At 52.7% G+C, this 15,892-nt stretch overlaps 5 protein-coding genes across 5 annotated transcripts; 2 read left to right on the top strand and 3 right to left on the bottom strand.

Annotated features, from left to right (window-relative positions):
- Positions 1-93: 93 nt before the first annotated feature.
- BO94DRAFT_535088 (rRNA (cytosine-C5-)-methyltransferase NOP2) lies at positions 94-2,754 on the bottom strand. Its single transcript, XM_025611697.1, has one exon. It carries the CDS (start codon positions 2,684-2,686, stop codon positions 374-376), a length of 2,313 nt encoding a protein of 770 aa, XP_025467859.1. The 5' UTR covers positions 2,687-2,754; the 3' UTR covers positions 94-373.
- A 155-nt stretch (positions 2,755-2,909) lies between these two features.
- BO94DRAFT_535087 (uncharacterized protein) lies at positions 2,910-3,879 on the top strand. Its single transcript, XM_025611696.1, has 2 exons — positions 2,910-3,128; positions 3,206-3,879. The coding sequence occupies exon 2, from the start codon at positions 3,242-3,244 to the stop codon at positions 3,785-3,787; it is 546 nt and encodes a 181-aa protein (XP_025467858.1). The 5' UTR covers positions 2,910-3,128; positions 3,206-3,241; the 3' UTR covers positions 3,788-3,879.
- A 792-nt stretch (positions 3,880-4,671) lies between these two features.
- On the bottom strand, positions 4,672-7,332 carry BO94DRAFT_465550 (cell differentiation and development protein Fsr1; the record flags this gene model as incomplete). The annotated part of the gene is made up of 4 exons (XM_025608123.1): positions 4,672-4,931; positions 4,988-6,826; positions 6,879-7,157; positions 7,221-7,332. 4 exons carry the CDS (start codon positions 7,330-7,332, stop codon positions 4,672-4,674), a joined length of 2,490 nt encoding a protein of 829 aa, XP_025467857.1.
- A 1,034-nt stretch (positions 7,333-8,366) lies between these two features.
- On the bottom strand, positions 8,367-9,652 carry BO94DRAFT_492121 (uncharacterized protein). Its single transcript, XM_025609173.1, has 2 exons — positions 8,976-9,652; positions 8,367-8,918 (listed from the first exon to the last, which is right to left on the bottom strand). The coding sequence occupies exons 1-2, from the start codon at positions 9,601-9,603 to the stop codon at positions 8,476-8,478; spliced, it is 1,071 nt and encodes a 356-aa protein (XP_025467856.1). The 5' UTR covers positions 9,604-9,652; the 3' UTR covers positions 8,367-8,475.
- A 2,900-nt stretch (positions 9,653-12,552) lies between these two features.
- On the top strand, positions 12,553-15,450 carry BO94DRAFT_585535 (putative DUF221 domain protein; the record flags this gene model as incomplete). Its single annotated transcript, XM_025615696.1, has 6 exons — positions 12,553-12,603; positions 12,667-12,902; positions 12,964-13,256; positions 13,307-14,230; positions 14,284-14,682; positions 14,735-15,450. The coding sequence occupies 6 exons, from the start codon at positions 12,553-12,555 to the stop codon at positions 15,448-15,450; spliced, it is 2,619 nt and encodes an 872-aa protein (XP_025467855.1).
- Between the last annotated feature and the right edge of the window lie 442 nt (positions 15,451-15,892).

The following is a 15,892-nucleotide window of genomic DNA, read 5'->3' as shown; positions in this document are numbered from 1 at the left end:
CGTACAATCAATCCTCTGACGAAACCTACAGTCGGGTAGCGGAGGCCATCCATATACAATTGAGTAGAGAAGAGAAAAAAATTCATCAAAAGCATCGAAAGAAAATAATGGTATCTATTGACTCAACCAGTCCCAATAACTAGAAGCTATCTATCTACCACCATCACATGGAAGAAAAAAAAAGATTCAGATGCGCATGCGCCGCCCATACAAACCAGACACGACAAATAAGAAAACACGACATAAGACAAGTCAGAGGAAGATGCTTTTTGGTCAACCACAATGTAGAATACAAGAGATAAGTGAAGATGTTGAAGATTCATGAGGGGCCTCGGGAGCTAAGACATGCTGAATTAGGCGGGTATGTACTCATTTATTTCTTGCTTGCTTTCTTGGCCTTGTTGTCGGATTGTTTCTTCGTAGCGGGCTTCTTCTTTTCTGTGGTGGTAGAGGGAGATTCTTGTGTGGAGGGTTGTTGCTGCTTCTTCGTGACTTTCTTGGCGGGTTTGCTGTCGGTGGTGGTGGTCTCCTTCTTGGCCTTCTTTTCGGCGGCGGGGGCAGGGGCAGGGACGGGCTCGTCCTTCTGCTCCTTGGTGGGGTCTTCCTTCTTTTGCTTCTTCTCGGCGGCCTTGGGAGAGGCTTCCGTGGCAGGGGTTTCCTTGGACTCGGTCTTGGATTTCGAGGGCTTGTTCAGGACAGCCTTGGGGTTGAAACCCTTGCGACGGAGACGGTTGCGCTCGGCGCGGGCGATGCGCTCAGCGTCGGCTTCGTCCTCTTCGAAGGGTCCGAAGCTACCGCCTTCGGTTTCAAGGACCATACCATCTTCGTCGGTGATGGGGGTCTTGTCGATGATCTCGTCATCAGTGGAGGCGACGGAGGGGGTCTTGGAGGGCTTGCCCTCGCCGGTGGCAGGGGCGGCGGCATCACCGGCCTTGGTGGTAGGGGAGGGGCCAGTCTTCTTGAACTTGGAGACGAAGAAACCGTCGACGTTCTCGCGGTGGGGGAAGTAGCGTCTCGTGAGGGTCATCTTGGCATCGAAGTGCTTGCCCATGTAGCTGGTCATACCGGGGCTACCGAAGTCGCCGAGACCGGTGTCGACCAGCTTGACGTTGGGGCGCTTGCGCAGGACGTACTGGACGACGGCTTCGTTTTCTTCCACGGTAACACTACAGGTCGAGTAGACGACGTAACCGCCGGTCTTGGAGGCGTGGTCGACCGAGTCGATGGCGGCGAGGAGAAGCTGACGCTGCATGTGGGGGATGGCGAGGAAGTCGCGCTCGTTCTTGGAGGTCTTGACACTGGGGTCCTTGGAAATGACACCGGTACCGGTGCAGGGGGCATCGAGAAGGACACGATCGAAACCACCCATGGCCCTGGGGTAGGCGGTACGGGCATCCATGTGGGTCACAATAGTGTTCTTGCATCCCAGACGGTGGATGTTACCGATCAGACCCTTGGCACGGGGCTTGCTGGCATCGTTGGCGATGACGCAGCCGGTGTTGCGCATAAGGGCGGAGATGTAAGTGGTCTTACCACCGGGGGCGGAGGCCATATCGAGGACGCGCTCGTTGGGTTGCGGGGCGAGGGCCATGACGGGGAGGAAAGAGGAAGCGGCCTGGATAATGTAGTGACCAGCCAGGTATTCGGGAGTAGCACCGAGGGGAACGGCGGATTCGAAGACCTGGAGACCGACCTTGGACCACTTGCCGACGGGCTCGAGCACCACACCACGGTTGATCAGCGCCTGGGCAAGAGAACGACGGTTGGTACGCAGGGTGTTCGTACGGATAACGACGGGACGGGGGGTTTCGTTGGCCTCGAAGAAGGCGAAGGCTTCCATGGGAGTGAAGAGGTTGAAGAGCTTCTCTGCGAGGAAGGGAGTGTAGCCGTAGTATGTGCAGATGTCGCCGATAAGCAGGTCGGTGTAATCGGTACGAGACTTGCCGGGTTGACCCAGGGTCTTCAGGTCGCCTAGGATGCGAATGGTGTCTGTGATTCTCGTGCGGAGCAGCTGGAGGTCAGGAGCCAGACCGGGCTGGACATCATCGCCGAAGACATCGGGACGGTCGCCAGCGATGTTCGTCTGCATAGCGGATTCCTGCAATTCACGCTCGGCCTCCTCTTCCTCCTCCTGTCTGGCGAGATCCAACTTCCGCGACAAACCCTCGATGTTGGCGGCTGTCAGCTTCTCTTCGGCGTCGGAAAGGTCTTCGTCGTCGGAGAACATGGTCTCACGAGGGTGGTCGTCTTCGTCGGAATCCATGACGGAGTCGTCGTCGGAGCCAATTTCCTCCTGGCTATCCATCGAGCCATCGCTGACACCGTCGAGATCGCCGAACTCATCGTCAAGCATCGACTCGTCCATCTCCTCAAGTTCCTCCTCCTCATCGTCCGAATCCATAAACTGGGGCTTCTTCTCGACGGGCTTGACCTTTGCCTTGACCTCAGGCTTGGTCGCCTTGGTCACCTTAGTCGCCTTAGTCGCCTTAGCGTTAGCAGCTCCATTGGCCTTCTTCTTCAGCGCGGGCTTCGCGGCCTCCTCATCGGCATCAGCCCTTCTCCGCTTCTTGCCCGCCTCAGATTTCGACTCGGCCTCACCAGCCTTGCGCTTCTTGAAAATGGTGATCTTGGACTCATCGAGCGGGGCCGGAGGGCCCTGCTTCTTCATACGACGACCCACACCCATTGTGAATAGTAGATATGATGCGGGATAAAAGTTGGTTGGTTCGCAACTGGAAGCGGAGAATCTCAACTTTTTCTTCACTTCTTTTTTTTCTGTGAGCGGTCGACGCCGGCAGAACAATCCCGCAAAGGCGGTGTATATGATGCCTTTCTGCCTGAGGCATGAAATGCAGTCACCGATGGGCCTCAGGACCTCCCGATTGGGTAATGCGGATGGCCGCCATCGACTGCTGGCAAAACCTCAACTTCCCCACTACCACCTTCTTCTCCACAATACTTAGCCCTCTGTTTTTAGCAGATCCTACTCACCTTCTGTACCAACAAACACCGTCACCATGTCGGAAGTCACCTTCGTTAAAACCTTCCTCTCAGCGCTGGACTCCCGCCCCATCAAGCTCCGCGCAGACTATGTCCTGGATGACGAGCAAGTCGGACCTCGAGTCCCTGTACGTGCACCTCAACCCCAACCTTATACCCATACCCAGCACAGTCCCAAAACTAAACTCAACCCCACCGAGCGCAGTACCTCCTCCCCCGCCTCCAAGCCCCTCACCCGGAAATGCCCAAAAAAGTGAAGCCCACCATCGCCCCCGGCTCCTCGAAATCCATAACCGTCCACCTGAAATCGGCGCGGAACCCCGCTCTCGAATTCTCTCTCCCTAACGCCCCCATCTCCACAACCTCCGTTCAGGATCTCAAGGACGCAGTCCGGGACCGTGTGGCCGACGCCCAGGACAACAAGATCTCCTTGGAGAAGATCAAGATCTTGTATAAGCGCAAGCCTGTGACGGGGAAGACGATCGCGGAGGTGCTGTCCGATGAGCCGGGGATGTTGGCGGGCGGGAGGGAGGTGGAGTTTGGAGTGATGATTATGGGGGGTGCGAAGGTTGTTGATACTGGTGCGGATCAGGAGAAGGAAGGGAGTGGAGAGACGGGAGGTTCTCCTACGCCTAAGGCGGCGGTGGGACCGAGTGGTGAGGAGGTGTTGCAGACGGAGGCGTTCTGGGATGATTTGCAGGGATACCTAGAACAGAGGGTTAAGGATACGGAGGAGGCGAAGAAGTTGAGGGAGTTGTTTAAGGGGGCTTGGGTGGCGAGGGGGTGATTGAGAGAGTAGTGTGTTTTCTTGCTATAACAATAATACTTGGGGTGGTGGGTGTGTAAGTATGTATGTCTGTATGTGATACCTTCTATTGGAACAGTTTAAAAAATGAGAAGTGCTTTCCGGTGGAGGTTTGAGTAGGAGAATGGATATTTCCAGACTAGTGTAGAATACCACCTACTGCTCGGCAGGTTCTAATGCGTCTATCTATGCTTCACAATTCGATGCCCTTTTTTCGTTCGCTCATCAACCGGTGTTGGAAAAGTGAAATTGGGGCAGAAATCAGACAATGTACAGGCTGGTTCAAGGCTCTAACAGACGAGGGAAGGAAAATCATCATACAACATTCGTGAATAGAATACCGGGTACGCAGGAAACATCATGAGGACCGGGATATTCAAGACATCCAATATGGTTGGCACATGGTGTGTGAAGTCGTATTCATGAAAACATACCAAGAAAGTCACAGGTATCAAAAATGTCGTGTTGAGAAGACATCTTCCAGACGCTGGGCGGGCAAACAATCGAACATCATGGGTGAGTATAGGAGCACACATTATAACCCTTCGTCAGTTCCACAAGGGGGTATGTGAATCGTGGGAGCAGAGGGTAAAGGGAAACAAAAGAGGTATGGATAAACAAAAGCTCGTGCCATCCGGACGGGGTGGGCGAGCGAAGCAGCTGATTGCCAATAAAAAGGATATGAAAGTAGAAGGAACTATAACCACAGGACTAGAAAAGAACATATGCCAGGTAGATTGACACCGTTGCAAATGCTCGAGAGTCGGCCAATCGCTCATCCATTCCATGCGTTCAAAGAACATGCCGTAAGAAAAGGAGGAACCAGCTGTCAAGAGAAAGAATCATACATCAACATAAGGGCCTCGCTATCTCGAGAACACCTTGACGACACCGTCACCACCTCCACTGACAATCCAGCGGCCGTCACGGCTCCAGACGGCGGAACACACTCCCTCACCACGCATCAGCCTGTGACTCGTGATTTCCTGGGTGCAGCTCCGCTTCTCGAGGTTCCAGAACCGCAAGCTGGCATCATGACCCGCAGAGACTAGCTCACGTCCATCTGGGGAGAGCGAAAGCGAAGCAATCGCTGACGGATGGGCCAACATCGTATATGTGCATTGGCCTATACACCAAAGATTAGTATACGCGGGGAAGGAAAGTAGGTTTTTGAAAACATACCGCTATTGGCATCAAAGAAGCGAATATAACGGTCTTCGTATCCACTGATAATCACGCCTTCAACGCCACTGGAGCCAGTCGCACCGTGGACGACTTCTTCTTCGCCCATTGTCCGGCTGGGGTCAAGACCTGCGGACCCATCGAATCCAACTGTAGTGGCGACCACGGAGTTGACACCAGTCGAAGGTGTGCCATCATACGTCTCAAGACTCGCCATGCCCACAATTTCTTCGCCGGTCCTTGTATCATACACAAGAATCGAAGCGTCGGTGTAGGACACGACAAAGTTGATACCGGCAAGCGACAATGGGCTGATGCAAGTTGGGGAAGGAGATTCTGTCCGAACAATTTGACGAACCATTGTGTAGTGGAATGGTGTCGTAGTTGCAGTGCTGGGTTGCGGTGACGACGGGAAGTTAGAGCCAGAGGAGATCGAATTGGCTCGCCGGCTTCCTCCAGCGCGCCGAGACCCTGCTTGAGGGGAGGAAAGCTGCGGGGGCGCGCTAACAGCCCATATAATTATACGGCCGTCCGCACCACCAGATGCGAGGAGGATTCGATCAGGCCCACCGTAATGGTTGGAGGATTCACCAAACACAGAGCCTGCAGTACCCGGAAGAACGCAAAGACCCCAGACAGCGTCCGTGTGGCCATCAAGAGTCGCCTTGGGATCAACTCTTCCCCGTTCCCACACACGTACACTGGCATCTTGACCGCCTGAGAAGACCCAACCATCGCCTAATGCACGTCCCCCGTTGGAGAAGTTTTGCGAGGGAGAGCACGCGGCAAGCGCAGTCACAGCTCCCACATGTCCGCGGTGGGTGAAGTAGCTGGTGATGTCCAGGTCACTGCTCGAGCTCGCGCCAAATGTGCCGTATGTCGCGGGTATAATCCACCGTTTGATTGTTCCGTCATCACTGCATGTACAGATCTCAGGCTCCGACGGGCTTCCACCACCGGTGAAGATCACCGAACGAACGACATCCAGATGGCCGCGAAGGGCGAACCGAACCTTGAATGTAGGTTCTGACTTGGCAGCCGTCGCAAGGTCAATGGCACCGTCACTCTTCCTCCTAGCGCCAGAACTCTTTCTTCTATGAGAGAGTGAGCCGGACCTTTGCGGCGATTTCGACCCGACAAAGTTGGCGTTCGGGAAAGCGTCAACATCAGGCCGATGCGGTGGCATCTGTTCCGCCTGCGGTGCTTGGTCGGCCGGCTCATCGAAGTTCCAGCCATCCGTGTCCTCCGCATTCTCTTCCACTTGTTGTTTTGAATCCTTTCCCGCTGATTGCGCGCCATACCCATCATATGCCTGCTCCCCGTGGGCAGCGCGCTCGTCCATCAAGGAATTGTTAAGGGCCTGCTTCCGATTGTCGATAACGGTAAGCGGGGTCTGTTGAGGTTCAAGGGCTCGTCTCTCCATCGCTTCTCTAGTAGCGGGTGGGAAGCCAAACTGGCTTTGCGCGCGGGACAAGGCCGCGTTATCCGAGTAGTGGGTGATGACGGGTTGGTGGTTCTGAAGCGCCGCCTCCCGGGCCATCATATCGTTCGCTTGCTGCTGTTGGTGGTGGTGCTGTTGTTTTTGACGCTGTTGCTGAAGATACGCCTCCTCCAAGCTCTGCTGTGACAGCTGCTGATTGCCGTATATATGGTTTTGGATGTCTTGATCATTGAGGTCCGGGGCCGGGTGTGATGAAGGAATAACATGATACGCAACCTCCTGGGAGCACTTCGACAGATACAGTCGCGACTTCTCTCGCTCATTCTCCTGCCGGAACTCGTGTTCATTCTCGAGGTTCACGTCGGCTTCATTAGGTGTATGGGACTTTGGACGTTGGACTGGATGTCGATCAGTACACAGATGCAATATGACAAACAGCCAGGATTTTACCTTTCAGGGCGTTGATGCTTTCCCGGGCAATGTCCTTGGGATCCCTGGTGTCCTCGACCTTTTCATTGTTGCTGAGCTTCTTGACCTTCTCGCGCTCCTTCTTCAAGGCCGCCTCGAGAAGCCTGACGTGCTTTCCCAATGATTCATGTAGTCGTTTGCTCGTACGAACATCTCCCTCCAGCTTGCCGATTCGAGATTTCATCTCTGCGCGTTCAATTTCCCACGCATTGCGGTCTCGCTCGTGCCGGTGCCACTCCGTCTGTAGAAAGCGCATCACCCCTACAAACCAGAAACACAATTAGCCTCGACACTTATCGTAGATTTGTATCACACAGAGCCCACCTTGCAGAGTATATTCCGTCCCCTGGGGGTGCCCGCCGTTGGAAGACCCGTCGCCCCCGGGTCCGACATACCCTCCGCCCCCAGCCATGGCCGAGGGAGACTGCCAAGCCATGCAAAATCGACAATCAAATGGGGTAGAGTTGTATAAATCGTAGCGACTGAGCTTTGTAGCTCACGGGGTCGCGGACAGGAGGGTCGAGGGTGGTCCAGCAGTGGTGACCTTGTGATCGCAGCCGAGGTGTTGTCGTGGTGCAAGCCAACAGGTCAGGACGGACGACAACGGCAGGAAACGAGGCTCCAGGCCGTGTCAACGCCGAGAAGTAGGAAAACAAACAATGGAATATTCCAAAAGGCGGCAAGGACCCGTTCAGCGGCAGGGAAAGGAGACGATCAGCGATGCGAGCTTGAGCCGAGACGAGACGAGCGGACTGGTGCGCGTTCTCCTCGCTGAGGTCGGGGAAAGCCACCACCGCCGCTGAGCTTTCGTTGGCTCCCTAGGCGCCCACGCGGCCGTAACCGCTTTTAGCGCTGGAGAGCTGGCCTTCCCAGCCCCATGAAGATGCGGTCTGCGAAATTGCACGCGCCCAATTCACTCCCGGCGTGCATTCACCCTGCGGTTGTACAGGGGTAATCTGGTTTACTTGGTGGGAGGTGCAATTGCATGGTCCAGGTGTCGCAGACCCTGGCGACCTCCACCCAGCCGAGGACACTTCAGCTCCTGCGATAGATAGATAGATCCGACTACGAAAACCTAAGGCACTAATCCCAGCCCAACCGCCAATCAGCGCAATAGCGGGCCTCGATTGCGGTTTAGCCTGGCAGGCCATGTAAGCACAACGTGTCGCTATTTTTATGGTTTTTTGGGTTCACCAGCCATTCGGGGGTGGAATGCGGCCAGGGTGGCACCGCTCTGTCATGAGCTTAGGAACTTAGGAACAATGTTAAGCCCACATACCGAAACTCTCCGCTTCGGTTGCCTTCACATAGTCTACAGAGGGCAGTCACGTATCCTTAGTACTTTCGACCTACTGGCATTCAGAACCTCTTGAGCATGTTCCCAATGCTCCTATTAATTTTGTTCAATGCTCCTTACGTTCTCGATTACTTCAGGACTGTGTCACGTGGAGATAATGATACTGAGTTAATCCGATAAGGGGATAAAGGATCCGCGGTTGCTTTGTTTCGAGACACTTCGCTTCAATGAAGTGAAAGAATTATGCACTAGACATTAATATATTCGTCGTGGCTTCGTGGCTTATGAAAATGTGGACAGCTCCTCACACAATTCATCATCCCTCTCCTGCCCGTATAGAACTTCACAGACTCCACCTACTGGCACATCTAGCACGGCATCTGTCCCTTCGCTCCATATCTCCTTCCAATTGACCTTTCGATTCTGCGGTCCCATGATCTGGTACGATGTCGCACCAGGCCTCATCTTTGCAGCTCCACCTGGCCGTCGCCTGCCCTTTCCATCAATGACTGCTACATTGGCCACCTCGTCCACAATATTCTCCATGCTCTTCATCGGCAGGGTCAGGTACCCCGTATTGTACGACGCCAGAGCAACGTATATGTAAATGATAGACATAACCAGCCACGATGGGAATGCTAGCGACCACCACCGGTTGGGATAATAGTATATTCCGAGCTGGTGTAGAAACGGGGACGGAAGGTAGGACCAAAGTATATAGATCACTAAATGCAGAAGTGTTAGAGACCCTCCAGAGACATTCGCGCCTACTGACAACTCACAAAAGGCTAATGACGAAGCGAGATATAGAACGAATCCGTAGTATTCATATGTCGGCACTTTCGGACTGGCTCGTGGAACAGTGGTGGCGCGTCGAGCAGACTTTGCGACAGCAGCCTCCGTGTCATTCGGTGTTTCGACATCAGAGCTGTCAGGAGTGGTCGGTCGAGAAGTAGTGGTCGAGAAGGGGGGTCGAAGAAGGGACGTCAGCGAAGGAGATGGGGGCAAGGGGGTTGGTGGTCTGTTGTAGAAGGGCGGAGCAAAGGCATTCGGTCCATTAAGTGAGCTTGTAGACTGTCGAAATGAGTGATGCATAGAGAGACCGTCTTCTGGCGATTGCTCTTCCGAGTCACTGGATGCATCCGAAAAGGCCTGGTCCTCTAGGGAATATTGAGACTGAAAGTCAGCATCATCTTCTGCGTCAATATCCGCATGAGAAGGCGATGTTGGCTCGTGGTCATCCTCGTCGACGTAATCATTGGTTTGCAAGCTTTGGGTGGTTGCCGCAAGGTCATCGGGGAGCGGCGGGAATGGTTGCTCGGGTTCGAACGAGGAAAGTACTGATGGTGACTCTGAGTCGTTCCGCAAATACTCTGGAGATTCCCCTTCTCCATTACCGAGGCGGGACATCTTTCCGGATGGTCGATCTGCACCAGATTGGCCATGCGTCTGGTAGGAGTACCACTGCGGTATAGCAATCGCGCAACTGGTTGTCGGCGGTACTCCGCGCGGCATATACTGCCACAATTCACCGCTCTCAATCACATCGATATGAGATCAACATGTCGCGTTATCAATAGAATTGGAACTAGTGATTTTGATCTATGTAGAGTTGTACATGAGGCAATGGAATAGGCCCTGAAAATACAATATATGCCTTTGTTCTCAATAGCTAGTATCTATATGCCGTCGCCACATTGAACTTTGCATAATGGTTTTTCTTGTGATCGAAAATATATTTCCAGGCCAACGGTTAATCATGAATCTCGTATCTAAGACTAAACATGAGCGGTGCACTAGTTTGTGCTCTCAAGAACCGAGCATGGCCGCTCGCATATCGCCTCAGAATGTATATATTCTTCTCAGTAGACATTGGTTGTTGGACTACTATGACTGAGACATCAAGCCACTGAAAGCTTAGCATAGTTGTTCTCAACCACACCCGGCTTCGCGGCGCCGGCGCATACGAGGAAGCACAGCCAATAAGAATGTGCGGAAAAGACGGTTCTATGTCTTGATAACTGTTGTCGTATAACCAAGGAATGTCTTGTTTCTGCATGGTGTAATGGATACGATTGGCGAAACCGTCAGAGTGGCAGCATGATGCAGCCCAAGCTGCAGAGCGCGCGTACAACTTTCGTGGCAGGCCCAGACTTTCGTGTATGCACGATAGGTTCAAGGTGCCCAAGAACCACATCTGAGCCCATGCAGTAGTCCTTATTGCTTTTTCACCGGAGCAGATTTCCACCCAACCACTTTGCCTTGCGGAGGCACGCCCAAATCCTGATTCCACCTGTTAAAGTCAAATCCGATAGTTTTCCGGGGCTTCCGTGAGGTATAGATGGGATTAAAGTACCTAGCGCTGGTTAACAATGTGGCAGCCTGGCCAAGCAGCGATCGCAAGCAAGAATAGATACACACTATCGATCTGGAGTGCCTACGGCCGAATATTATGGCTGGGCGGCGATGGTCCTGCAGGGCGGTTGTCATGATGTTCTGGGGGTATCAGAGCAATCATTCTTCTAATGCAGATGACACATCAAGGACTGCCGTCCAGATCCATTGAGCTGCAGTCGTTGAAGTTGTCGGTTGTATTTCGCGGATCCCGCCTGAGGCATCGCATTCCGTAATTGGGGCAGTCAAGTCACCAGACCGAAACACGAGCGGTTCTGGGAGCTTCCTTCCATCCTCCTAGCCACCCTTCTGTCCCCTCACTCCCCACCATTCTATACCAAGAGTGTCTACAGAAATACTGCAGATCAGGTATCCCGTCGCTGAAGTGAACAGACCTCGCCTATCAACTCGTGCGAAGCATGATCGACAGTGGACTGTTGGGGGTAGGGAGATGACCCTTAGCTCTGACGTCGAAACAGGTTATGTTCACAAGGTACAGGGAGCCCCCGCCTCTGCGGATGACAGTCCTCTTTGATGGTTCCGCAATCCAGTATCCCGTGGATGTGCCTTGCAAGGTTGCAGGGATGGTCTGTCAACCAAGCGGCAGCACCCGCCCAGCCTAAGTAAGTGGGTGGAATACCAGCAAACAATTGCACCCGTGCATTTTAATTGCAGAACCTGACACCTGACGGTAGCACGGCTCGATTGGCATTGGCTCAATACGGTGGGACTGGAAATACTTTCGGCCTTTTGCAGATTTATCGTCCGTGTAACCCCTAATAGCACCGGACCTACGGAGGATATCAGAAGTGTCGATAGGTGAGGGGAAGATCTGGTCATGGCCATGCAGATGACGCTAATGGTATCTAGAGTGCTTTAGGGTACTCGACGGTTTCCCTTTAGGCTCGGTCGCCGTTACTCTTCTGAGCCCTATCATCCACAGGCCCCGCTTGGGATGCGATAATGCGATGCGATGAAGGACCAACCAGGATAAGCCCGTCGATATCTATGATGGGGTTGCCCTCAAAGTTGAAAGGTTTTTGATACAATAGGCTATGTTATAGTGTAACACCAACCCGTAGCGGTGGTGCACCATAATCCGGGCCGAGACTGCCCGGTGCGCAGGAGCAAGGCATCCCTTGCGGAGGTCTGAGAGCAAGATACTGCTGTGATATCGCGGATCGGCGGGACCCATCGTCTATTGGGTAGTTGGTGGCCCAGCTTAAGGGCCACTAGTGGCGATTAGCGACTGCAGTGTCCTTCCTGCAGTCGATCCCATGCGCATTCCGTAAAAGGGGTCAATCAGGGCTGCTGGGGCTGACCACGGTTGGTGTCCGACAAACACTTGATCTGGTTCGCAATTGGACTTTGTCGAGTCTCGACCCCTGGATTGGATTGACACGCTGCGTGTACCTAGCTGGCTAGCTGCTCCATAATCCAGCCTGCGTCCGCGTTCCAGCACCCACCCACCGTGCCCGACGGCAAGTGGATCAAACCTACAGGTCGCTCGGTCGCTTAATTGTAAAAGCCTCGGAATTGCAATTTAGTACTTCCGGATGGTGGTCCTCCTCGAGGGCAGGGCGCATAAGCGAACCATGATTGGTGATGGCTGATAAAAATCCACGATAAACATTGCACACACGCACATTCCAAACATTTGGATTTGCCGGTTCACCAATGACAGCCCTGTCACACCGCACTAGGCGCATGCTTCAGCCTTTTAGGGCCAGTTAGTTTTGCTTACACCTTGGGGTGACAGGTCCGACACGCTTTTCGCTCGTGAATTACACCCCATGGAATCCGGCACTGGGTGGAGGCAGGCGCCCGTTCCAGGAATGGACAGGATCTGTACGGAGTAGGGCATCCTATATTATGTATGCTGCCGCCCTTGACTATTGCCCTTGCCTGCTCCCATTCAAGAGCTGTTAGAGGAAGGCCGTCTATGACTTTGCAATAACAACCACCATGGCCTACCCAACGGCTTTTGACATCCTCTTCAAACGAGATAGTCTTCTCGTATGTAGCCCACCAACAAATTGCCTCCTGGTTTCCAAAAGCTGCTAACACTCCACTGGGTAGAATCCCGACAATGATCCCAATATTGGTTCCTCACGGGGTAACGCGTCCTCGACGACGTCGGATGCGATGTCAGATCTTGGGCTTGGCGGAAGCTCGACATCCCTTTCTGCATTGTTGACCACGCTGATACCAGCATTAATAATCGCGGCGTTTTGGTTCGGCCTGTTCTTGATCTGCCGGCGAACCCAACTACGGTGGTACGCACCGAGAACTCACCTGCCATGCTGGCACCAGCAGTATGTATTCTATTGTCTCAACCTCTCTGGCACTCCAGAGCAATCACTAAGGTGTGTGCAGTGAGCGCGCCCCGCAGTTACCATCGGGGTTTGTCAATTGGTTCGGCCAGTTCCTGAAAATATCCGATGCTCAGGTACTTCGTCACTCCTCCATGGACGGGTATCTCTTTCTTCGATTCTTGAGGGTGCTCGCTGCCACATGCTTTACAGGCTGCGTCATAACCTGGCCTATCCTGCTTCCTATCCATGCCACTGGTGGTGCAGGAAATACTCAATTAGACGCCCTGAGTTTCAGCAATGTCGAAAACCCGCGCCGTTACTATGCCCATGCGGTCATTGCAATCGTGTATTTTAGTAAGAGAAGCCCACACTGCAACGAGAGCGGCGTTAACGTCCTGCGACAGCCTTTGTATTTTTTGTGGTGACCCGTGAAAGTATTTTCTATGCGAATCTACGCCAGGCCTATTTCAACTCGCCGGCCTATGCGGAACGAATTTCTTCCAGGACTGTCTTATTTATGTCAGTACCGGACGAGTACAAGAATGAGAAAACACTACGACAAGTCTTCGGAGATAACATTCGGCGGATTTGGATCACGTCCGAATGCAAGGAGCTGGACAAGAAGGTTCAACAGAGAGCAAAGCTGGCCTTCAAATTGGAGAATGCCGAGACAAAATTGATTCGGGCGGCAAATAAGACAAGGCTGAAGGCAATCAAGAAAGGCAATATTCCTTCGAAGCCGTGTCTGGATTCAGATAGCTGTGAGGAATGCCAATCGAACACCTCTACGTCGTATCATGGAATTCGGAGACCGACTCATCGGCTCAAGTTCTTCGGCAGAAAGGTCGATACAATCCGCTGGCTACGCGCTGAGCTGGCGAAGGTTATCGAGGAAATCCAAATTATGCAGAAAAAGTACAGAAATGGAGAGATGAAGAATCTTTCCGCTGTCTTCATCGAGTTCAGTACCCAAAAGGATGCGCAGGTTGCTCTGCAGACTGTGTCCCACCATCAGCCGCTCCATATGACTCCCAGATACATTGGGATCTCACCAAATGAGGTTGTCTGGTCTGCCTTAAATCTGAGTTGGTGGCAGCGGATCGCGCGTCGATTTCTGGTTCAAGGCGGCCTTGCTGCTCTCGTTATCTTCTGGTCTATTCCATCCGCTATGGTTGGAACGATCTCGAATATCACCTACCTCACCAGCATGATTCCATTCCTGGGTTTCATCGACAAGCTTCCTTCCGTCATCTTAGGTCTTATCTCTGGGCTTCTGCCTTCCGCTGCCCTCGCTATGTTGATGTCTTTGGTTCCGATTATTTGTCGAGGTATGTGCACCTAACTGATATTCAAGTTCTGGTGCCTAATTACAGTTACACAGCTTGCGCTAGATGCTCCGGTATACCGTCAACAGCTCGCGTTGAGCTTTTCACCCAGAGTGCACACTTTTGTTTCCAGGTTGTGCAAGTGTTTCTTGTCACTACTCTGACTTCGGCAGCATCAGCTGCGACTGCTCAAATCATCAAAAACCCTCTATCAGCCAAGGATCTCTTAGCCGAGAACTTGCCGAAAGCGACCAACTTCTACATCTCATACTTTCTCCTGCAGGGGCTGACCATGAGCTCCATGGCGGTTGTGCAGGTTGCTGGAGCTGTTGTCTTTAAATTCATTACGACCTTTTTTGACCGTACCCCACGACGACTATACCAGAGATGGGCTGCCCTCAGTGGTGTCGGTTGGGGCAATGTCTTCCCTGTCTTCACCAACATGGGGGTTATTGGTACGTTGAAGGGCTGCCCCGACTTACTTTGGAGCTAACACAGGATTGGTAGCGATTACATATTCGTGCATTGCCCCTCTGATCCTGGGATTCGCATTCGTTGGCCTTTACCTTGTGTACCAAGCATACCGATACAACTTCTTGTTTGTGTACGATCTTCGCATCGATACCAAAGGCCTCGTCTACCCGCGTGCACTCCAGCATCTCTTGACAGGCCTTTATCTCGCCGACATCTGCCTAATTGGCCTCTTCGCCATCAAAGGCGCCGTCGGCCCACTTATCATCATGGCCCTTTTCCTGATTTTGACCATCCTAGCTCATATATCCCTCAACGATGCCTTAGAGCCTCTGTACTCCTTTCTTCCGAGCAACCTCGACGTCGAGGAAGAGTTTCAGCAAGCGAAAGCGGAGGCTGACGCCCTCAACCCGCGCCTGGTCGGCAAATGGGAGGCAGCCTGGAAATGGTTCCACCCGAACCTATACAGGGACTACGCGGCGCTGCGCGGAAAAGTTCCTCGCGACCACGTGGAAATCAGATACACCGAAGAGGAAAGAAACAACGCCTACTACGAGCCGTGCATCTCAGAGCGGACCCCGACCATTTGGATCCCACGGGATAAATGGGGTTTCAGTCAGCAGGAGGTGCTCGACACCGATCCTTGCATCCCAATTACAGATGAGGGAGCTCATCTGAACGAAAAGAACCGAATCGTCTGGGACAAGTATGATCCCAAGCTGCCTCTATGGGAGCTGAAGATTCTGTACTAAGTGTTGGTTTACGATTAACGATGTAATGCTGGATTGACCATCGGCTAAGCTCTATACTACTGGTCGGTAATATTAATGATAACCCCAATTATACTCCGCATTCCCTTTCTAAGAATAAAAACGATTCCTATAAACCCCTTTTACAACATACTACCCCCCATCTCACCAGCACATGCAAACACGAATACCGAAGGGGAAAAAAAAGCAAAAGCCAAAAAGTACCGAGTAAACGAAGAAAACCAACCTCCCAAGGTAGATCCTTCCCTATGATCACCCCTCCCCCCGTCAAGTAAAAATAAATGCCCCAACCCCAATCCCACCTATTCAATAAACTTCCATAGATCGTGCCCGATTACCACCTATCTATTTGTCTATCTTAATATTTATCAAATCCAAATCCCAAACGTACACCCCCAAACTCAAACCCAACGACAAAAACAAC

This window comes from Aspergillus sclerotioniger (genome assembly GCF_003184525.1).
Source record: "Aspergillus sclerotioniger CBS 115572 chromosome Unknown BO94scaffold_13, whole genome shotgun sequence".
Taxonomy (NCBI): Eukaryota; Fungi; Ascomycota; class Eurotiomycetes; order Eurotiales; family Aspergillaceae; genus Aspergillus; species Aspergillus sclerotioniger.
This window is presented reverse-complemented; position numbering and strand designations above follow the sequence as displayed.

Bases quoted from the DNA above. Each gene is read 5' to 3' on its own strand.
- BO94DRAFT_535088 (XM_025611697.1), bottom strand. From the start codon at position 2,686: ATGGGTGTGGGTCGTCGTATGAAGAAGCAGGGCCCTCCGGCCCCGCTC.
- BO94DRAFT_535087 (XM_025611696.1), top strand. From the start codon at position 3,242: ATGCCCAAAAAAGTGAAGCCCACCATCGCCCCCGGCTCCTCGAAATCC.
- BO94DRAFT_492121 (XM_025609173.1), bottom strand. From the start codon at position 9,603: ATGTCCCGCCTCGGTAATGGAGAAGGGGAATCTCCAGAGTATTTGCGG. The intron at 8,919-8,975 runs GTGAGTTGTCAG...TTCTGCATTTAG, and splicing joins CGCTTCGTCATTAGCCTTTT to TGATCTATATACTTTGGTCC.